We start from the raw sequence: 24,838 nt of genomic DNA, 5'->3' as shown, positions 1-24,838 counted from the left end.
CTTTTTTTTGTTATGAAATTATAAATATAATTATAAATTTATTTTCATTTCCTTGTCATTAAATAATTGATGAATATTTTATTGTTTATTGATTATTTTAAGATATGGAAAATATTGACATGAGTCTTACTGAAGGTTTTAACCCTAACAGAGCTTCAAAACTGTTACCTGGGAGAAAGTATGTTTTTAGGTTTTTTTATTAATATATATGATTTTTAAAAACATAAAAATTCATTCTTTTATGAAAGTAAAGCTAATTCCATCAAACTTTCTAAAATAATATGGGAAATGAAAAAAAGAGTTTAAATCCTGTCCTTCTGTGGAAAATTTAGACCAGGAAAAACCTGGTGGTAAATCATGCAATCTATGCTTGATAAAGAAATATCATATAATTTCATGTGTTTAAGTAATTAAAGTTGTTTATAATTTAATTGCTGTCATGAAAAAAGTACATCAATATGAAAACAAGATCAGTAGTTTTAATGCAATCAAGGAGGACACTCCACAGCATTTTTAATATATATTTTTTCATTATCTTTTTAAGATTTGTACGACCTGATGCTTAGTAATTTGCGCGAAACTCTGATTTATGTATAAAATAAATCTAGTTTTTTAGTTAGTAACTATTTCGTTATTATTAAATAGTTAAATTAAATTTTATATACACCGTAAAATCGCGTAAATTTAATCACATAAGCTTTGAACTTTTAATTATCATGCATTAATAAAAAATTTCCAATTTTTTTTCCTGAAACATACAGGCAATTACATTGATTGGAACATAGAGAAAATTGTATTGATAATTGAAATTGTAAAAATAAAAAAATGAAAAATAAAAACTAGTACTCAATATTTAGTTTGATATGAAAACATTTACTTTGACCGAACTTTCAATACCATCTCATAAGTTCAGTTGTTATATAAATTCTAATAACACATCATGTCACAAATAATGAAAACTAATTTTTAAATGTTGTTTTATTGTTTAATGATGATATAATATCAGGTAATACCAGTAACCAAAGAGAGCGTTGTTCCTGACCCTAAAACAAAATCTTTTGGGGCTCCAAAAAAACAAACATGAAGCACATATAAAAAAGACTTCTTTAAATATAAATAGTATTTCTTATTTTTTTAATAATTAGTCAACAGTTTATTACTTTGATCTTGATCACTTTTTTATTTCCAGATGCCCCAAGAAGTCCTTATAGTCTTATCACAGAAAAGACCTTTAAGACTTTTTGAGACATCTACATGCTACGTTCGCTACACTGCTGATTAATATAAATAAAAAGGTATTTTTCAATTAAGCTAAAAAGAATTTTTAAACAAAAAAAAGACTAGTTTGCTTTTAATAAGCTTTGTATGTTTATTGGCAATTCTTGCACATGTCGTCGACCAAAGTAGAACAGCAAGATCCACACCACCAATTGTCACAGAATTGGAAACACATCAATAATTGTTGTTGAGCTGTAATTTTATCTCCAAAAAAAATGTCACAAGCTTGACATTTTTTTTAATTCAAAGAACCATCAGATTTACAGTGTTGATATATGAAAGTCGCTTTGATTCTGATATTGTTGGAACTTTGATTGCCTCCATTAGTTGTCATTTATGTTGTTTAATAGTTGCTTTGTTAAACAAACCAGCTTTCTTTGCCAAACGTTTTTGAGTCCTAATTGAATTAGCCTCACGCAAAACCTTTCTAGCTTGTATTTTGTTCTTCTTTTCTTTTTTTTTTTTTGCTTTTTGTTTTAAGTTCTATCAACACTTCTTCAGAATTCATATTGTAACTTTTCACAAGGCGCATGTTATTATTAGAAACAGTTAGCTTTGACTCTGATACGGAGCTTTTGGGCAGGCCAACATTTTAAGCATCTAAAATTGATGTCTTTAAATTCAACATGTTTAAGGAGGTCTTTGTTTTAATGAGCTTGAAGAAGTTTGTTTAAAGAGTTTTTTTGGATTGCCATAACTGGTATAGGCAGTGTTGGTAAGGCTTGAGTACTTTGCGCAAAAATTGATACAATAGCTAATTTTTCATTAGTTATTTTTTCCCAACACAAAAGAAAAATACCTGTTGCTTTGATGCCAGAATGCACTTTGTCACTAAAAAAGCTTTGGTCAATAAGCTGTTTGAGCAACCCAGGATAGCTAGGTTTTGTGAGATATTTAAAACCATTTTGAATAAATTGTTTATATAGGATTTTGCACCATTTATTTTTCACCATCCTATATACGCCTACATCAAATGGCTGTAGCACATGAGATGGATGAGTTGGTCGCTTAAAAATAATAATATTTTCTTCTTTTGCTTAGTGAATTAGTTCCAGAGTTACATGTGAGGCATGGCCAGCTAGAAAAGGACTTTGGATCCTTCAAAGTTGCGACAATGTGCGACAAATGTCTTTTCAAACCATCCAGCAAAAGTAGGTCCTTCCATTCAACCGTTTGACCCTTCCTGAGTTAGAAGCCATTTGGACATCAATCTAAAAATTCAAATATTGAATAGTAGTTTTTAAAATGTGGAGTTTTCCGGATTCTTCGCACATCTGTTTTAAATGCTTCTTAGATAAATACCCAAATTTATCATAAATACCTTTGGCCTTTGAACAAAACATGAACAAGCAAAAATGTCCCAAAAGCATTACAGCTAACGAGTATTGTGACTGAAGCCTTTTTGTTGCTACTGCAAAGTTTCTCAGGTCTTTTTGAACCTTTTCAACACACTACCTTAAATTTGTGTTGATCACATTGAAGACCAGATTCATCGCAATTAAAAATGTGGAATGGCTTAATTGAAAATCCATGTATATTGTACATATCAGAAACTTGTGATTCAAAAATTTAAAAAAATTATAAAGTAGGTTATTAAAATGCTATAAATTAGGCAGTTTATAAGAAAGGGACAATTTGTAAACATTACAAACAAACTGAATTTTACCTTTTAAAGGCTTTTTTTTTTAAAAAAACAATTTTTTATAAAGTATATTTACATATAAACATAATTTTAATGAATACCATCAATCAGTAGTGCCTGGCTGAGTCAACATTGCACGGTTTGACAGCATATTATTTGAAGTTCTGAACGATAGCTCATCACAATGATGTCCAATATACGAGTAATACCAGGCAAGTTTAACTTTGCCGTCATTATACATTTGATTTGAATTAACCAAGTAGTTATTAACAGCACACAGTATTTCAAGTCTAGTCAAACTAAAACCAATATCACTCATAAATATTAAAACACAAATGGTGTTGTCACTCAACAAACAAAAAGCCATTTTTTTTTTAGTATGCTTGCCATCAATGAAAGTTGATTTTTTGAAGCCAAATGTTATAGCTGCTTTCTATTTACTCATTCCTTTATCCACAGCCTTCAAATCACGAGCCATCCGAGCTTCCTCACGTAAATCCATAGATGACATAGATAACTTGAAAAAGAACTGTTTCAGTGTGTTACAATATATATATATATATATATATTACTCTTTTGTAATTAATTCATATTCAGTGATTTAAATTTACCAGTAAATTTTGAAATCAAAACTTACCTGCAAATTGACCATTAAAATTTATTTTAAAACTGGTTAATTTTGAAATTATAAACAAATTCTTTATTCAAATAAAATACCATGGTGAGTGTTCATTATAAAAATGTCAAAACTTACAGGTAAATTCACTGGTCAAGTTATCTGTAAATTTACGCAATCGCAACACAAGTTCATATTCACAAAGTCACATTTTTAACATATCAACATTTAACAACATTCCTGCTAATTGTCTGCTTCGTTGTTTATCCATTAATGACCGAAATTAAAGTATTTCAAAATTTCACTTTCATAAAAAAAGATAGTTAATATTCAAAAATTAACAATTTTTTTTTGTAAATATAATTATTTTGGTTCTTAATGATACTCTGGTTAAACTTGATCATTTATTTTAATACTTTGCTTATTTTAGATTTTAAGTATGCCTTTTTTTGAATTGTTGTTTTGCTCAAGAATTATTTCAGCAGGTTGCAAATAAACATTAAAAAAATTTTTTCATAGATTTATATTTACAAGTAATAACAAATATTATTCAAGAAAAAAAAGTTTGTAAATTTTTGAGTAAAGTATGCTTATTTATATTTTTTCTTAAATGACCGAAGTTATATGGTGACCAAACTTAAATGACCGAAGTTATATGGTGACCAAACTTAAATGACCGAAGTTATATGGTGACCAAACTTAGGCAATTTTATGGTATATTAGTCTTTTCCATTTGAAATTAAATGCCAGCGCACAAAAAAACCCCAGCAGGATGGTCATTTTTTAGTTAGCCTGCGCAATTTAAAAAATTCTTTTTTTTTATATTTAAATTAAAATAGAAGTAGCCAAAAGAATGCTTTAAATAAATACTTGATGAAATAATTTTTAAAAAAACTGGTAAAAAAAAGCCATTTTTCATAAAAGTTGCACAAATGAACAAAAAAGTTTTGTTGCAATTTAAAACGCTTTTAATTTTTTAGCAAATGCTTTTGTATGCGCTCGCCAAAGTTTTTGTTGGCATGAGGGCGAGCAGGAAAAGATTTTAGCGCAAAAGCAAAATGGAAATGACTGATATATATATATATATATATATATATATATATATATATATTTATTTATGTATATATATATACATACATATATATATATTTATTTAGGTATATATATATATATATATATATATATATATATACATACATATACATATACATATACATATATATATATATATATATATATATATATATATACATATATATATATAAATATATATATATATATATATATATATATATATATATATATATATATATATATATATATATATATATGTATGTATATATATATATATATATATATATATATATATATATATATATATATATATATATATATATATATATATATATATATATATATATATATATATATATATATATATATATATATACACATTTATATAGAACTCTTATATGTTGTCCAAAAGTTTTTTCCATATTTTAATGACAAAAAGTAAAAATCAAAATGCAAGACCGGAATTTTTTTTTTTTATTAATTGATAGACTGCCTGCCCCTACCAAACCCTCAGTCGATGTAGCAGCACTCCCTTGCGGGTCGGGCTAAAAGATAGTAGATGTAGCAGCACTCCGTTGCGAGTCAGGCTATTTGTCAGTCGATATAGCAGCACTCCCTTGCAAGTCAGGCTACTTGTCAGTCGATGTAGCAGCACTCCCTTGCGAGTCAGGCTAAAAGATAGTAGATGTAGCAGCACTCCCTTGCGGGTCAGACTATTTGTCAGTCGATGTAGCAGCACTCCCTTGCGAGTCAGGCTATTTGTCAGTCGATGTAGCAGCACTCCCTTGTGAGTCAGGCTATAAGATAGTCGATGTAGCAACACTCCGCGCATGATTTACAGTAAAAAATAAATAAAAACAAAAACATTTTATTAAAAAAATTAAAAATAAAAACATTTTATTAAAAAATATAAAAATAAAAACATTGTTTATATAGTTAAAAACATTCAGAATGTTTTTAAAACATTCTGGTCAATCAAATTTGCGTTTTTGTGTTTTTTTAAAAAAACTATTTATTTGTAATTAAATTAATGGTTTTTACTTTCATCCAACACGCAAATGTTGGACGAAAGTCAAAAGTAATTAAAAGTGATATATGTGTTGGCGTAAGAATCACTTTTTTCCTTCCGCTCTTCCCAAAGACAACAAACTATAGATCTATATATATATATATATATATATATATATATATATATATATATATATATTATATATATATATATATATATATATATATATATATGTGTGTGTGTATATATATGTGTGTGTATATATATATATATATATATATATATATATATATATATATATATATATATATATAATATATATATATATATATATATATATATAGTATAAGCCAGGGATGCGGAGTCCCAAAAAGGACTCCGGATTTGAAAGTCATTAAAAGATTACTTTATCCTAGTTTTTGGTATCCAGGAGCTCTAAAAATATAAATAGGTTTGTGGATTACTAACAGGAAAAAAATTAAGACTTTAAGGTTAGAGGAACAATCATTTTTTGAACCTGGAGTCCTTAAGTATAATGGCCGCAAGACTCCAGGACTCCGGGCTTTAAAACACTAAGTTTCAAGTCATAAATCTCATGAATTTATTTCTTATAGCAGATCATAAGTCAACAAACATGTTTAGAGCTTCTGGACATTACAGACTTGGAAAAAGTAGAGATATAAAGCCGGAGTCCTTTTGGGACTCCGCATCCCTGGTGTAAGCTTTAAATTTACAGTTTGTGGTAAAAAATGGCTCGTACAGACTCTGTCTTTAATAAAGAAAAAATCAAATACACTTTATTTAAAAACTATTAAATTTAATTGAGGAAACTAATTAATTTTTCTAGCTTTTTTATAAACCACAAAAACCTAACTTAATAGACTTGAATGTTGTTGTTTCTTTTTAAATTATTTTAAAAAAAAAAACATGTTTTTGTTTTTACTTTTTTACTGTTTACATACATTGACAAATAGGTAGAATTTTAGGTAGAACATTGTTGATGTACATGTGAGGAGTAACTAATATAGTTTTTTAAGACAAAGAAATGCTTTCAAATAGAATGGCTATAATAAATAAAAAGTATTTTTCTTGGCTATACAATAAAAAGAATTTTTTTTGGATAAATATTTGCTTCCAGTACTCTTGCCTACTTTGTACTTTGTTTGTTTGTTACTTTTGTACTTTTGTACAGTACTACTTGCCTACAAGGGGGAATAAGAATAAGAGGGTGGGGGGACTTTTAGTCCAGATCTAATAAAGGAGGGGAGGGGGTTCTTAATTAAAGAGTAGATGGAACTTTTTTACAGAACACATGTAAATCATTCTGTCCATTAATGAGGCTTGCAGTCAAATGCACATTTTTTAACAGCTATTTCATCATAACTTCAATAGGACTTAATATGCTTATATAAGTTATTTATGCTTTATATAAGTCCTATAGGTAAAGAATAAAACAAAAGCTAGTTTTTTACAAATCAAGATTTATGAGATTTTTTATAGGTTGACATTTTTTATAGGTCGACATTTTTTATAGGTCGACGTTTTTTATAGGTCGACATTTTTTTAAGCCTGGTTAAACTGAAAGTTTTTATTCTTATCAGTGACAGATATTTTTTTTTTAAACTTTGAAATTTTTTTTTTTGAGTTTTTTTGTTGATTACAAATAAAAGTTAGTGAACAAGAGAGGAGAGGAGGGGGTCTTAATAAGTTTGGGGTGGGTAAATTTTCCAAAAGCAAATGTTCACTCTTGTGTATTAAGGTTGCAAGAGTAACTCACAAAAACATTCTCCTGATTCAAACAAAGCTATAAACTATAAGTTGACACAGCCTACTATGGGGATTTTCAATCTTCAAGCTTAGGTCATTAAGGCAGGAGTAAGATGAACCCTAAATGTTGTAATGTCATATTTTTCATTAAGGTCATAGTTATATTTAAATGAAATATTCAAATTCATGTTTTCTTGAAGCATAACAGCATCAAAGTTTGCATTAAGCAAAACAAAATATGGTTACCTTTTTAATTTTAGATTGGCTTTATACTATCAAGACCAGCTTATTTCTGAAGTCAAAGCATTAGTCTTTGAAGTCTCTGAAGTCAGCCACCAATCTTTGTTTTTTAATATGATGAGAGTTTTTATTTTCATACATTTATTTATTTCTATTTTTATATATGTATATATATAAATATATATGTGTGTATATATATATATATATATATATATATATATATATATAAATATATATATATATATATATATATATATATATATATATATATATATATATATATATATATATATATTTGTATATATATATATATGTATATATATATATATATATATATATATATATATATATATATATATATATATATATATATATATATACAAATTCCCAAAAGTTAGAGCTAGCAAAAATACTTTGTGCAGTTTAAAACTTTATCAAAGATTCACCAGCTAAAATAAAAATGTATGCATTAGAGTTTGTGAATTCGATCTTTTTGCTTTACAGTAAGCATTTTTTAACAGAAAGATAAAGTAGGTAAGAATTAAAAAAAAGTTAATTGATTAGACAGCTTATGACTTTCAATAACTTTTTTGACTTTAGTCTGTTTTTCAAAATGCAATTCATTTTCTCTGTATTTTCCTGTATGTACTTTATCAAAGGTCAGTAGTGAACTATGTATGTACTTCATAAAAGGTCAGAAGTGAACTATGTATGTACTTCATGAAACGTAAGGTAAAAAATAATCCAAGAAAACTTAAAGAACGAAATTAGTAAAAGTGTTACCATTAATCAATATTTTTTTAATTTCTTTATTCTTTTTTTATTATGATATCTATATTTGTAAACTTTATTTTGTATATTTGTATAGATTATTATAAAAAACAAAACAAACATATAAAAAATATATAAAGGAATATCCATATGATCAATATGAATAAAGTAGGTTTTTTTTAAACATATAATTTATCTTATTATATTTACATATAAGTTTAAAATTTTTCAGCTTTTATATTTTTGTGTATTATTGTGTTACAGTTTTGTAATTTTCTGAGTAGAGTATGAAGGTTTAGAAAAAAATTTTATTAAAAAAATTGTCAGAAAGTTTTGACTTGAATGTAATTAGTGTAGTAGCAAATTCGTAACTTTATTAGGCAGTCAGCAAATGTCATTTTTTTCTTTTCTTTTTGTCACTAATTGGCATAAAGCAGATATGTCATCTCCTCCCCCTCCTTTAAGATCTTTTCAGGATGGCCCTGCTTAGGAACAGCACTAGAGAAATGGGTATTTAAAAAGGAATGTATGCAGATCATAAAAAACGTTGTTGTAAAATTACAAGATGCCTATTGAAATATTCTTTAGTGAGGAATGCTTTATTTTTGTCTCTAAATGTAATGGTTCAAAACAACGAAGTATGCACCCTTGAATTTCATGGTCTTGCTGAAAAATTAAGTATATGCGGTAGTGGTGTAGTGGTAGAACGCTCGCTTCATAAGCAAGAGGTTCCTAGTTCGATTCCCGCCACGTCCCTGGTAGTACCGCGCCCAACTTGTTTCTCCGCGCAGCGGCCTTGTTCGTCAAGGTTCGTGTTTCGGAGTTATAGAGTTGAGAGAGGGCTATAACCACAAGTAGCCTCCTCATCTGTAGTGGCCTTCTCGGCCTTGGGGAGGTGAAATTAGGAATTAGTGATAAGTGAAAAAACAAAAACAAAAATATTGAAATGACTTTTAATTGATAATGCTTGGTGCAAAACACTACGATGAATTACTTGGTGCAGAATGTGTTCAGTGTTAAAGAAAAGTTTGAGTCATTTAATTGTTTCAATATCATATCTTGTTGTACCTGAATATATATATTTAAAGGTCATAGATTAAACAACAGCAGCGAACTAATTAAATTTTTCTTTGTAACATTTTGATCTGTTTTGCACAGATTGTCATCAGACAAAACATCAGTGAAATTTCTTTTCTCTAAAACAATGTCAACCCTGGGTCTCAAAAGAACTTGAATTTTATTAAGATTTAAAATATTTCATTTTTATTTCATTAAAAATTATATTTTATTGCTACAAAATATCACAAGAAATTGCCTTATCAGTTTTTGCATATAAAATAAAATACAATAGTTTTTATTTAAAATCAATATTATTTCAAAACACATTTGTTTTTTGTAATTGAAGTATCAACACTGCCAGTAATCTCATTAAGAAAGATAAAGCATATGTATTATTTTGGCTAACTTTTATTTTCAGATATCTTGATTCCTCTGACAATGATAGTGACGAGTCACCGAATGACATTTCAAATGAATCCGAAAGCAACAAGGATGAATCTTCTGAAAACGATGAGGATGACTCCTCCGAAAACGGTGAAGAACTTGATAGATTTGGAAATACTATGCCCAAAACTAAGCAAGTTTTAAAAACTGTATTGAAACGCGATTAAACTTAGAACTTTTAAAAACTATTAAAGTGAAATAGAAGTCTGGTTTTGTAGTTGGTTGTGATTTTCTATATCAGAGAGTACTTATTTTTAATCGCTTCTGATTATTTTCATGTTAATTTCAGAAGCCATTACGAATTCAAAAAAAAAATATTTTTTATGGATTTAATCACATTGACTTCTGAACGGCTCATATATCGGTCACTGATAAGAATAAAAACTTTTAATGTCATCTGGCTTGAAAAATCGTTTTTTTTTTTTAAATCAGGAAAAACCCTCCCTGAAAAAATTCCCTTGAGTAAAAATCCAACATTAGGCAATTTTTTAAAGGTATACAATTATATAAGTATAAAAAGGTATATAGTTATATAAGCATATATTAATTTTGAAATTATGATAAAACAGCTGTTAAAAAATTTGCATTTGAACGCGAGCCATACTGGAATTAAATACTTTTGTGCGCGTTCTGTAAAAAATTTGTATTAAGTACGCGAGGCTAACCTCGATGAATAAAGAAAAGTTCTGTTAAATGTTAGATTTTTTAAAATATAAATAATTGTTTACAAAATAAATCATGCCAATATATACTAATGCACCATTTTAGCCTGAGACTTTAAAATTATTTTGAATGTTGCAAAGAACTTTATTTAGAATATTTTTATGTGACCTTTAAAATAGATATTTGTTGTCTTTTAAACTAAGTTTTAATTTAATGAAGAACTTAATACAGTTTCCTTATATAAGATGGTTACTGCTTATAGTTAAGGCGAAGGTTGAATTACTTAAAAGTTTTCGATAATTGAGATTACTTAAAAATATCAAAATGGTACGTAATTTAAAATAAATATATAATAATATAGTACATAATAATAATATATGTAATAAATAAAAACTTACTAAAAAATAAAACAATTCAATTTTTCTTATAATCATAATAATTTATAGGCGGTGTTTTGCAACAATGGAATTCTGAACCGGAAAACTTTAAATTACGGCTTAAAATTAGAGCAAACAAACTTCAAACTGAAAAAGGTAACGGCACCAGTAATTGACCGTCTAAGAGAAAAAATTTCGTATGACTAACATATCTTTAAGATTGTTTGCCAATTATATAGTCTTAATAGTTCTAATAACTTACTATACTATCTTCTAGCATACTATTAAGCAATTTTTTACAAAGTACAATTTTTTCATGTTTTTAGTAGCTGTTTTTTTAAAACATGATTTTGTGTTAGTAATTGACCGTTTAAAAAAACAAAAACTCAGGATTCGACCGTCCTTTGCTTTTGTATTTGACCATATGTTAAACGAGAGAAAAATAAAAGCCGTGTATTTTTTTTACTTTAATTCAGTTGATATAACATTGCAAAGACATATTGGAATTTTTTTAAGCGATGCAACACAAATAAAATATTTTATTAAAAATGAAATGTTGAGTAAGCGTTCATTTCGGATATAAAGTATGACCCACGTCGGGAACACAACAAAGACAAAATTTTAATTTTATATATATATATATTTTTTTATGTCAACAAATAAAAAATTGTATTACATATGAAATGACGAATAAACGTTCATTTCCTGTATTAGGTATGATCCACGTCGAAAACACAAGTTGGCGGATTTTCCTTTGTATTTGGTCCCTTAAATATACAAGTTTATCTTCCTTATCTGGCCAACGATAAGAAGAAATTCCACTCTGAACAATTGTGGCTATCTTATAGCCATTTGCCACAACTTGCACTACTTTTTTGCACTACTGGAAAATGACTCTCACTCTACAATTACAAAGTCATGAGTTTTAAACGTAAATAAATCTTCATCTGAAGAATATTTATACCATTCAAAATCTTCAACATCGCTTAGCTCAGGAATAGAAATAGATGAGTCTGAATCAGACTCTTCATAGCGTTTCCTTTTCTTTAACTGTTGCTTACTTTTTTTTTCTTTTTTTCCCTCTCATTCTCTTTCATTTTCTCTTCTTTCTTTCCCGTTCAGCTGCTCTTTCTTGTTTCAGTCTTTCTATTTCATTTTTTTTTTTTGGTTTCTTTTGTAAATACAATTGGCCAAATTCCCAAACACTATAGCGGGTATTCTATTTTGGGGGCTTTTCTTCCGTAGCTTTTTTTTGCCAACAACAGGGGAACAGAATCTATGTTTTTTAAACGAAGATGATATACTTGACTGTCCAGCGATTGCAGTATCTTCAATTCTTTCAACTATGATAGATCGTACATTTGATAGTCCTGCGATTGTGGTATCTTTATTGCCTTCAACTATGGGGGACACTACATGTGAGGATCCTGCGATTGCAGTATCTTCATTGAAATCAACTATGGGAGACAGCACATGTAATGGTCCTGCAATTGCGGTATCTTCACCGAAATCAATTATGAGAGACAGTATATTGCTTTCAACTATGGGGGACACTAGGGGAAGTTGGGGTACAGTGGGTCAAGAGGGTACAGTGAATAAGAGACATTTTCTCAAAGAATAGAATTTTGTTCATCTTGTTAATGTAATCATTTTATGTGCTCGTATATCAGCCATCTTTATTTATAGTTTTTACCATATAATTTTTAACTACCGGTTTTGGGTTTGTAGTTTTTGTTTTTAGCTAACTAAAGTAAATTTTCTCACCTTCCTAATGTTTGTTAAGGAAATCATAATTGAAATAATTTTAAAAGTTGAAGTTTTTCTTTCGGATTATCGATATTTAGGCGTTCTTATAGTAGTTTAGCTTTTCTTCTAACAACACTCAAGTCCCAAGAAATCAGACTTAAACTTAATTTTTTATGGTGGAGCACAGTGAATTAGGATAAGTGAATAGGTTGATTTACTATACTTCATTAATGATCTTATAGATTAAATTCATGCATTTTTAACAAACAAACTGCATGAAAATGAATTTATTAGTTTTATGTTATGAATAATAATATTTGAATAATTTTTGAATTTAACAATATTTTTATAAGTTTTGTTACCAATAAAGTTCTTTTTTTTTCTTCTCAACTTTCAAAATGCTTATTTTTTCGATTTTATACTAATCTAATTATTAAAAGTGCCCAAAATATAGTGTACAGTGTCTTTACTCCCTCAGCCTCATAGTTATTAGGTTATGTCCTTATTCACTATCAATAATTCATAGCTGTGTCCATTGATTCACTGTACCCTAGTACTGGGGCACAGTAAATAACGTAACACAACTCACTTTAAACTTTTTTGTGAGTCGTTAGATAGTAAACATATGAGTTTTAGTAATTTATTATCTTGAAGGACATCTCAATCCTTTCGCCTTGAAAAAGATAAAATACATATTTTAACTTTAGCTCAATTTAAAAAGTAAAGAAATCCGATCCACTGTGCCCCAACTGCCCTATACATGTGATGGTTCTGCGATTGCAATATCTGTATGGCCTTCAACTATGGAAGAAAGCCTTTTAGTTCTAATTCAGTTTTCTTCCACAACAAGAAAAGTGATCTGTCAGAAGGATCTCGTTCCCAATTAATTGTAGATTGCTTAGATAATTCCAATTTTTGCTTTCCCTCTCTCATTTAAGAATTGCAATCCCTGCTTAACATATTTCAAACGCGTGTGTCGTCATTTAACACAGCATTCTGCACTGTAATGTTATTTTTATTTCATGGAACCCTCGGTACGGTTGGATCCCAGGGATAGAGTCCACACTTGCGGAAACCGTTGGCCAACACAGAATGAGTAACATGCTTGTCTACTATTTTTTTTAGCAGTTTAGCCAAATTTTTTTTTTTAAGATGGGGTCATCTAAATAATTGCTGCGCTACTTATGAACATGTTGCTTCCAATTCTCTTTTGATGTTCGAAATACTGCAACATCCATGGACTGTAAAATGTGCGTAGCATTAGAATATAAAGCCACCAAAATAATTCTATTTTGATCGCAGAACTGACTTGTTTGCATACTTAAATGGGAAACATGTCCATCGACAAATAAAATAACAGGAAGTGTTATATTATTCACTTTAAGCCAAAGGTGAAAAAAGTTTGACAAGAATTCATAAAATAGTTCCAACTGCATTCAACCGGAATCACTTTCAACCGGAATCACTTTCCTAGTGCCCAACAGGAAGAAAAGTTTAGCGTTATTTCCATTGGCAGCCACCCATATTTGTAGATTACTAATGGTGTTACAACACTGCCAACTTCTTTTTTTTAAGTATTCCTTAATTTCTGTGAACCACCGTAAAATATTTTCCTGTGTCACTGATGCACGGGAAACTGTTAAGTTTTGGCTTACACGTTTAGATATACTTTCATTTCTTTATAAAAATCCGTGGATATATGTCCTCCCAGGTTGATTGTTATTAAAAGGATTGTGTCTACTAAGGTCAGTCACCAACCGTTGTACACTATCTTGAAGTTGTTTTACAGTTACAGGAATCCTGCTTCAGCCATTTTTAGGACCCAGTTAGCAATAACTTTTTCCTTTTTATAGCTTAGGACAATTTGAGGTCCCATTTTTCTTTCAATAGGTGACTTGCCTTCCAATTTATATTTTAGAGTAATTCTTGGTACATCATGTTTTTTTAGCTGCTACCCGGACTGGTGTATTATTATTTTTTACATCTTGGATCGCTTCCTTTATCGTTTTCTCTGAGTATTTTCGAAATTGACCTATTATGGCAGGCATAATGAATCTAAAAGAATACAAAAATAAATGGATTCAATAGTTGACACATTATTGTTTTAGTATTTGACCACCTGGTCATCTATTAGATAAACCTAACATATATTACGTTAAGTATATAAAAACAAGTGTAGTTTGCTAAAAAAACATGAAACATGCATTACGATGAGTTAAGATAAACAAAGAAATAACTTAGTAATTGACCACCCCTGGTCAATTACTAAATTATTTAAATTTTCTGATCCAATATATGACCACCCCCATAACTGAACACAGATGGCAGTAAACAGATAATAAACAATTTTTAATTAATATTAAGCAATATATATAATAATATTTTCCCCTCTGTTTTTCAAAATTGTGTTCCATAGTAGGGCCTATTTTAACAACTTTTTTCCTAAATGGTCAATTACTGGCACATGGTCAATTACTGATACCGTTACCTTACCTTACTTGTTTTATAAAAGTGATCAATCCAGTGTTGATAAAAGGCGTAATTCTTCTAGCATCAACTTTTCTTCCGCAGCTGCCTCCCAATAAATTTTTAGAAACAAAATGTTTTGGCTTCCGCTTTTTTATTGGGCCGCAGCCAGTGTTTTTTTTTTTGTTTTTTTTTTGATGACAAAATGTTTTGGAGACCGACTCTAAAAGGGAAACGAAGCCATTGGTTTTGGAGGAGAAACGATTTGGAGACCGTCTTCAGTGACTTCTGCCACACACCTGATATGTAGTCGTAGTCGCATTGTATCTTTACATTTATATTAAAATGTATTAAGAGAGTTTTTTAAAAAAGCTTAAACTTTCAATAAACAGCGCGCTCTTTTGAGGTTTTATTGTATATATATTATTATATATATATATATATATATATATATATATATATATATATATATATATATATATATATATATATATATATATATATGTTTTATATTTTAAACTTTTACCGCTGCAGCGGTAGAAGTTTTTTGCTCACATGCCACGATAGAGATACTTAAGTTATTAATGTGCTTTTAATAAGTTAAGTCTGCGCATTTAACTGCGCATCTAACTGCGCATATAACTCACTTTAAAAAGACAACTTTTTTTCTTATACAAAAAAAGATTTTAGATTCAAACTTTTATTATTGTCAAAATTAGTTAAATGGGCGAGGATCCTTATAAGCTGCGGATAGTCTGAAAAAAAATTTAATAAAAACTTAATAGAAACTAATTAAAAAAAAAATTTGTAAGTCTGTACATGTTTTTTACATATTTATATACATAGTTATGGTAATATTTATAAAAAAAATGTTTTCATTGTAATGTTTGGTTTATAAATATTATTGTGTGTTCCTTTGCTACACAATTATAAATTTGAATAAAAAAAAAAAAATTATTGCACATAACTAATTTCTGTATGCTATGGTTTAAAAAATGCTGCATAGAAACTTAATGTTCCATTTAACTAGTGCTGTTTGTGTGACCTTTAATTTAACTAGTGCTGCTTGTGCGACCTTTAATTTAACTAGTACTGTTTGTGCGACCTTTAATTTAACCAGTGCTGTTTGTGCGACCTTTAGTTTAATTAGTGCTGTTTGTGCGACGTTTAATTTAACTAGTGCTGTTTGTGCGACCTTTAATTTAACTAGTGCTGTTTGTGCGACCTTTAATTTAACTAGTGCTGTTTGTGCGACCTTTAATTTAACTAGTGCTGTTTGTGCGACCTTTGCTGAGGTGATTTTTGTTAAATAATTGTACGCAAAGTTAAGTAAATCTCAAGTTATAATAATGACAACCTTAGCATGTTTTCAATTGTAATGGTCCTGAACTTTTAATTATCTGAAATTTTGATTTTACTTTCTGAGCTTTTTTTATTTTGCTTATATTCATGGTAATTTTGTTAGCAAGTGTCTGCATAGTTTTGTCTTGCACACAGTTGAACCATTACTTGTACGTTATGCTGCAATAATCTTGTGTATCAAATGAACTTTGATGCATTCATTATGTTTTGTCTTTAGCTTCACAGCTACTCCTTAATTTCATTTTCATTTTTTTTATATATTTAATTTATTATTTAATAATAATAAGTTATATATTTAATTTATTACAAGTATATGGCATACCTGATTAACCGTCATTCATTTATATAAATCTTGAAAAACGAGTTTATCACTTTACATTAAATAAACACTTAAACCATAAGTAAACTTAAATATACTTGATTTAATTGGTTAGAAATACGAGTGTAATTTCTTTTCTAATACCTAGCTTTAATAAGCATCATCTTACATAGAACCTTAATAATCATGCAATGAGCATTACGCAATTATTGATTTATATTACATTTTAACATTTGGGTGAATATTTATATATGTCTTATTAAACAATTATTATTTATTTAAAATCTGTTTAGACAATCCTTGATGGCAAGATCTTATAATCTTCTGCGAGTCTCCGCGTTCTTATTATATATTTATTATTATATCTTATAAACAAAATTTGTAATTCTTTGTATGTGTATTTAATTAATTCTTAAAATTTGAAAATTATTTTGAATAAATAAAAACAACAAAAAATAAAAAAACAAAAAAACAAAAAACATGATTTAAACTTTATTAGGAATGTCTATTGTATGGTTGTCTTTTTTATTGATGCAGGTTCCAAAACTTATTTAAAATAATTAGTTAAAACGCATAGAGGAAAACAAAAAAAGATTTTAAATCCTCTGAGAAAGACTAAGCCTGTGAAAGATTAATCCTTCTCAGCGAAAGGCTGCTTGGCACCGATAAATCGTCACCAGTGACTAGTAGCTTCAGGAATGATTTATTTCCTGCTCGTAAGGAAAAGAAATTCTCAAATTAGACAACAAACCCTTACAAGTTGTGGTCAGCAAACGAAAAGTATTATCCTAACACAACTTGGTAAATTTCTTATTATCTTGGAATTTGGCTATTTTGGAAGTATGTACAATTTCTGAGGAATTTGCAATCATTCGCTATCATCAAACAATAAAAATGTTTAAAAAAACACGATAAAAAAACAAAAAAAAAGATACTTATTTGTAATCTGTTTTTATAAAGTTTTTTGTTACACTCTGGTATTCGGTATACATAACAGTCATCAAATATTCTTAACATCTCTATTAATTACATTAAACTAAAAGTTATATATTTTTAATTATTGCCGTAACACTCAGGGTAGCAAACATTTCGGGGTAATTTGTTCACAAATTACACAAATCACCAATTACCGCAATTTTTTGCAAAACGTTCTCATTTGGCACAAGCATGAACATACTAAAATATACATATCTGAAATACCAAAAAAAAATCCTGGCTATGCCATTGGGTGTGTCTCAAATATTGTTGAATATTTTCAATACTCAACTCAACGCCGTTAATGCAAGTTCTCAAACTTTTTTGTCTCGTTTGTTCTCGGTGACAACAAACATATTTTTTCTCCGGTCTGCAACATTTGTTTATAAACAATATATGTTAAGTTTTAAAAGATATGTTAAGTTTAAACAATATCTATATATATTGTTTAAAACTCAACATATCTTTTACGATGGAGTAAAAAAATATGTATACATATTTTCTACAAAAAAAAATTAAAAATATATATATATTCAAATAAAATATATATATATTAATCTATGGTAATTTAAAGACCGGAATTTTAGTTAAATAGTTTTATGGCATTATAAAATAGGGGTGATCAGGTCACATCACAGTAATGTTTGGTGAATAGGTCACATCACAGTAATGTTTAAATTTTGAGCTTAGACTTTTAAATAAACCTTCAAAGGTTTAACTTTAAAAGTCTAACTAGTCGTATGTCAATTTGTGTGTTCTTCACACTCATACTAATAAAAACTTTCATATAAAATGGAAAAAACAGATTTTAAACTTGAAATAACTAATTTTTTTCGACCTTTACTATGTTTGCAGACATATGACTGGTTAGAAATTAAAAATATAACTTAAAACTTGTTTTAAAAAGTTGTTTCTCAATTTAATGTTTTATCTTCATTGAGATCAGCACCATTTTATACCAAAATATGGTGCAAAGTAATTTAAAAAAAATTTAACTTTTTTTGATTTTAGACAAACTAAAGGGCTAGGAGAAAAATAAAAATTATTCGGGCTTAAAAAAATGCAGTGAAATATAACCTTTTTATAAAAACGCAAAATGCGTGTATTTTCCAGTACATGCATTAACGGCGTTGAGAATAAAGAGTACACGGGAAAAAACGGCATAACCGCATTTAAAAAGTTTTCAGAAAGTATTTATGAATCATTTATAAAAGTCTTTGTATAAAGTTAGGAAAAAATTTTTTTTTTAATAAAAGTTACAAATATTTTATTAAAAATGTAAACTTCAGATAAATTAATCAAGAAATATTTTTTTCTAATTTACTTCTATGCTTTATAAGAAAATTTTTATAAATGATTAATATATATTTTCTCAAAACTTTTTAAATGTGACACGTTTTTTTCCGTGTACTCTTCAAATGTAGGTCCTAAAAAAACCTTGAACACAAACTGTAAGGGTTCTTTAAATCATAATCTTTTTTCTTAATCTTGTCAGTCAAGTACCCTTTAAACATAGTAAATTTCGGTTTTTAACTCCATAGTGTTTTAGTTTTTAAAAGTTATCTTTTAGCAGTCACTTTTAAACATTATATAATATTTAAACATTATATAATATTTCACTTTTAAACATTATATAATATTTCTTCGATTTCTTGAGTAAAAAGTTCTTCATTTCTTTGCTGAGTTTCTGTTTTGCGACCTTTATTCTTTTTCAGCTTTCGGCATTTCTCAACAAGTTTTTTAATGTGTTGCAACATGATGACGTTGCTTTATTGGAATTCTAGCTCTTTGCTAAAACTCTAGAATCTGATCTGTCACAAGGCGCGCACTTTTTAATACTTTGAGCTATACACCATACTTTATTTTGACTTCTAGTTTTACTTTATTTTAAATCCACTTTGAAAATTTTTGAATTTTTTTTTTGTAAAAATGCACTTGATAGCACGCGTTTTTTTTTTAAAGTTTTGTATATCAATATTTCGTAATACCGAAAATATCTTTTCATGTCAAATGTCACAACGCTGTATAATAACAAATTTTATTTGCTGATTTTTTATATTCACTTTGACACTTCAACCAGCACGTAATTATTATTTCATTATTATTATAAGTGCACGTAATTTATTATTATTATATACTGCACGTAATGTACTTTTTGATACCACACGTGCAAAATTACAAACTACAATGCACGTATGAATTTACTAATGTCTCGTTATATAAGATGTAAAATGTTATTTTAGTTTTAAACTATAATTAAAATAGAAAAAAATGATTTGAGATCAAATTATCATCATTATTATTATGGTTTCTTAAAAAAATCATTTTAATTTTCAATTTTTTTTTTTCAAACTTTCTCAGCTTTATTTAATTCTTATAATTTATAATTTAATAAAATTACATGTTGTGTTTCTCATTAACATATTATAATTTCTTAATTATAACATGTTCTCAATTACATCTTGAAAAAGTGTAGTGTGCTTTTAAATTTTTTTTTTCTTCTTTTATTATAATCATGTTACTAAATTTCAATGAATTTTTATAAACATTGCAATATTCAAGGTAAACAAAAAATAAATTTAAATCGTTTTTTACTCTCGTTTTGATAACATTTTTTTATTTGTGTATTTCTTAAATGTTGTGTATTTCTAACATGTTTATGTATGTCAACCTCGTAACTTTACATGGTTTTAAAATTTACAAGCAATTTATAAGGCAATAAAACCAATAAAGATGAAATAAAAACTAGGATTATAACCCTGGTTTTTCATCATTAGTGGTCTTATCGCCTTATAGTTTGCTTGTAAATTTTAATAATAATTTTTAACAATATAATTATATTGTACATTTTATTTCCTAGTGTTTGCTTATGTTTTGTTCTTTTGTGTAACACTATTCTTTATGCTTCTTACTTCTTACTAATATTCCCAGGAGCAAAATTGAGACTGTAAAATATGATTAGTATGAGCTTACTTTATTAAGCATCAGGGCTTAAGTATGCTAATAAACTCGAACCCAAGCTTCTTAAAAACTAATGCAAATGCTTTACATTGTTTTGATTTCTTAAAACAAGCCCTGAAGCTTAATAAAATAAGCTCATATTTTTAAAAATACGAGATTCTTAAGTTATGTATGGAACGGTGTAAATATTGAACAATAATTGTTTGTTGTTAAAGATAAAGTAAAGATAATTTTCTGGAACGGAGAAAACTTATGGAGTTTTTTTAATATTTAAATCTTTATTTGGACAGCCGCTCTATGAGCCTACATAGCTTCTACCACCCGTAATAAATAAGGATTTCAAAAAACATAAATACTTTTATTTAAAATTTATTGACAGAAAATTATTGTGATAAAACGCTAAAGAGTATCAAAATAATCTTAATGAAATGTTTTTCACTGATAAAATAATATTTTTATTTAGAACAAATAAATATTATTTGAAATGTTTTTAAAATCTCTATAAAAGAACGCTTCTTTTGAGAACTAGGTTGACATTCTTTTGAAAAAGTGTTTTTGGGGGAAATATTATTATTAGGGATTTTACCCCAATATTTGGGATATGAACCCTAATATCTTTAAAACTTGACGTGATAGAAGAAAAAGGGTTGCATATTTGAAATCAGGATTACTATAAGAAAAACATATTGTATGCAAAAAAAAGTAAAAAAGTAAAATTTCGTTGGCCTGTGATATTATTTTCTTGTTTTGTACAAAATTTATCAAAATCTTAAAACCATTTTTTAAAAATTGCTATAGATCTCCATTAAACTAAATTTATTGAGCCCTAGTATTTAAGGCTTCCTTAACAACCACCGTAGCAACGGCACTATTTTTTACCTTCATTAAAAAAAACTGTGCCAGAATCATACTTTTTCATAATAAACCAATTTATGATGAATTAAGTAGTGACATTTTTTTACTTAAAGTTTATATTTAACAAACCATAAATTTTTGTATAATTTGTTGGTTTTGTTTGTTTGTTTTTAATTATTTGTCATTTTATCTACGAGGACTTATTTAAATATATTACTACTATTATTCTTTTGAATAATGTCTTTATGATCTCACCCAAAATAACAATGAATTTTTTTTCTCCGTCAGATGTAAAAATACAGAACGCGCAAAGAAATGCAGCAAGTAAATTGTGGAAAATGAAGAATAGCTATGACAAATCCCTTAAAAAGAGAGAAATACATATCAAACTGGTGCATACTAAGATTTAACTTTTTTTTTATATATGATGACTTGCATATTTATCTACATTATTTTTAAAATCTGTTTTTCTCAGATTAAGGGCTCTAAAGACACCGCCCAGCTTACCTCAAAAACTAAAAATGGTGTAGAGATGAAATTTTTAGTATAATTTTGTTATCTTCCGTAATTTAAACGTGACAGTATCCAGTCATTTGTCTATTTTAGTGATAGGTGCCATTTTACTAAAAAAAATTATTGTTGCTTTTTTCAGTTAATTTTGTTATTTACTTTATGGATATGAAGTTAAATTTATAAAATATTGATAATTATTAAAAAAAAGTTTTCAGGGGTTTTTCCCCTTAATAAAATCAAGCTTGCGTTCTAAAAATAGGTTCTTTTTCAGTAACGTAAAGCTGATATTTGTTCAGAAATAAAAAAAATTTCTTGAGTAGTTGTGGGATTGATATTCGGGATAAACAAACAGTTTGACGTCACCAAAACAACGAAATGACGGTTGTTTTTATTACATAATGCGCATTTCGTACCTATATAACCATAGAGAAATAAAGATAAAGATTAAACTATCTTTGAAACTAGATATTTGTATATTATAAGACTGTAAATTCATCATGGATAATTTACAGAAAAGTTCGGAAATGAAAACGAAAGATATAGAAAAATGCATTTGTGAAAAACAGGAATTTGTTAGGGATAATATTTGTAAAAAAATATCTTCATTATCGGAGTTAAGCTACCAAGATCTTTTGAAGAAAGCTCAAGAATATCGAAGTTATAACATCAATTTGCTTGAAAAAAACAGACTTTTGCTTTTGGAATCACAAGAATTAAAGAAATTATTACAACAAGTATGTTAAAGTTTTTTTTATAAGCTAACAAATTGCTACCAAAAGTTTTGGCAGCAAATTTTTTGCTGTTGTTGATGTTGTTGATGATATTTTAGTAAAACATATTAAATATATTTTATTTATGAATATATATATTGTAATCTAAAATAAATTAAGTATGCTTTTAAATTAAATTATAATATTAAAAAAAATGCTAGTAGTACTCTTTTATTATAAAATTGACTGTTTTAATTTTTCTTTTTAAAAATCATTTCCACTAATTTACTTGTTTTAGGAGCATTTATTTTTTATTTTTTTTAAATTCAGAAGTTTTTTCCAATTCTTATCTCGAAAATTTAAGGTTGCTTAAAAAAAACAACAGATTTTTATTTCTAGAATGAAAAACAAACAAGCATACACACAAATATATACATATATATATTTATATATATATAAATATATATATATATATATATATATATATATATATATATATATATATATATATATATATATATATATATATAAATGTATATGTATATATTTGTGTGTATGCTTGTTTGTTTTTCATTCTAGAAATAAAAATCTGTTTTTTTTTTAAGCAACCTTAAATTTTCGATTTATATATATATATATATATATATATATATATATATATATATATATATATATATATATATATATATATATATATATATATATATATTTGTATATTAACTTTAGAATTTGAAAATTTCTTCATCCAATAAAGACCCAAGTGTAAATCTTTCAAATGAGTCAAATGCAGTTTGCACTTGCGAGGCTATGAATAAATTAAATCAGGTAGTTTAACTTATACATTCAAATATTTACTATAAGTTATATGTTGGCGACATTTCATAAATTATTTTAAACCAATCAATTATATAAACATCTAGATATTAAATAATATTAATGGCTATCATATAATAATAAAAATAATGGTTTTGGATTAGGCTATCGTAATTAACCACATGTGGCAGAATGATTATAATACGCTGAAAGAAGAGTTAGTAAAAGCTAACATTTTGTTGGAAGATTATAGAACTCAAATTACAAGTTTAAAAAGTATGTTGAATGGTTTGCAACTCAAAAGCTCGAACAGTTCAAGTTTTAATTCAAGATTTACAAATGATGATGTTGAAGCATTTAAACAGCAGGTATGTGTTTTTACTTTCTATATTTTATAATTTATAATGAAATAAACAAAATTCAATATTTTTTTGAAGTAAAATTCTTAAATTGCTCATAAAAATTGTAATTTGCAACTAATTGATATTCAGATGCTAGTCTACAAAGAAGATTATGATGCAAGCCAAGTTGTTATTTCAAAATTGCAACAGGATCTCTCTGAAATGAAAATTCAGTTGAACCAATCTCAGGAATTCATAAAAGAACTCATGCGTAAAAATGAAGCAGCCAAAAACAATTTTGACAGAGTTAATATAGAAAATGTGCATATATTATCTCAACTGCGGAGATTGACTTCACAATCCCTCCCTATAAAATCAGAAGAGAAAAAGAAAGAAAATTCTAAAAGTCCATCCTCACTATAGGGTGCAACTTTTACTGCTTTTTTATCTTACAATTATGCAGTAGTTGTTTAATATCAAGAAAATTTTAGCATCAAGTTTTATTCATTATAAATTTTTGTTTATATAGTATTACTTTTTTATTTCTTTATCTTTTTTTTTTTTTTTTTTAATAAATTAAATCTTGCTTTTTATTTTAATTTCAAAAAATATTTATTTATGATTTTTTATGAATGATATTTATAGAATAGATTTAAAAATTGATATAACATATATTTATTTCTGAAATTTATAAAGTGTAATTATTAATATTTAGAAATGCTGTTTATTATTTACAATTTATTTATTTAGGTTTTAGGTAGTTTTTTCAAATTAAAATTTTTGTAACATTTTTTCAGTTTTTCAAAATTGAAATAAATATATTTATATTTTATTACA

At 27.1% G+C, this 24,838-nt stretch overlaps 2 protein-coding genes across 5 annotated transcripts in view; both read left to right on the top strand.

Annotated features, from left to right (window-relative positions):
- Nucleotides 1–22,865, top strand: part of LOC100199319 (18S rRNA aminocarboxypropyltransferase) — a 27,987-nt gene extending 5,122 nt beyond the window's left edge. For 2 of the 4 annotated variants that reach the window (XM_065803419.1, XM_065803420.1), the window contains exons 6-7: nucleotides 103–178; nucleotides 9,875–10,158. In XM_065803419.1, coding sequence (XP_065659491.1) covers nucleotides 103–178; nucleotides 9,875–10,067 — 269 coding nt within the window. In that variant the 3' untranslated portion in view covers nucleotides 10,068–10,158. Of the gene's footprint in view, nucleotides 1–102; nucleotides 179–7,646; nucleotides 7,750–9,874; nucleotides 10,159–21,912 lie in introns of those variants that run through there. The other 2 variants (XM_065803421.1, XM_065803422.1) reach the window with 2 other exon arrangements.
- Nucleotides 22,635–24,838, top strand: LOC136083758 (uncharacterized). Its single transcript, XM_065803423.1, has 4 exons — nucleotides 22,635–22,871; nucleotides 23,574–23,672; nucleotides 23,825–24,028; nucleotides 24,152–24,838. The coding sequence occupies exons 1-4, from the start codon at nucleotides 22,635–22,637 to the stop codon at nucleotides 24,422–24,424; spliced, it is 813 nt and encodes a 270-aa protein (XP_065659495.1). The 3' UTR covers nucleotides 24,425–24,838.

This window comes from Hydra vulgaris, chromosome 08 (assembly GCF_038396675.1).
Source record: "Hydra vulgaris chromosome 08, alternate assembly HydraT2T_AEP".
NCBI classification, from domain to species: domain Eukaryota; kingdom Metazoa; phylum Cnidaria; class Hydrozoa; order Anthoathecata; family Hydridae; genus Hydra; species Hydra vulgaris.
Note: the sequence above shows the minus strand (reverse complement) of the source record. Positions and strands in the feature narration are given on the sequence as shown.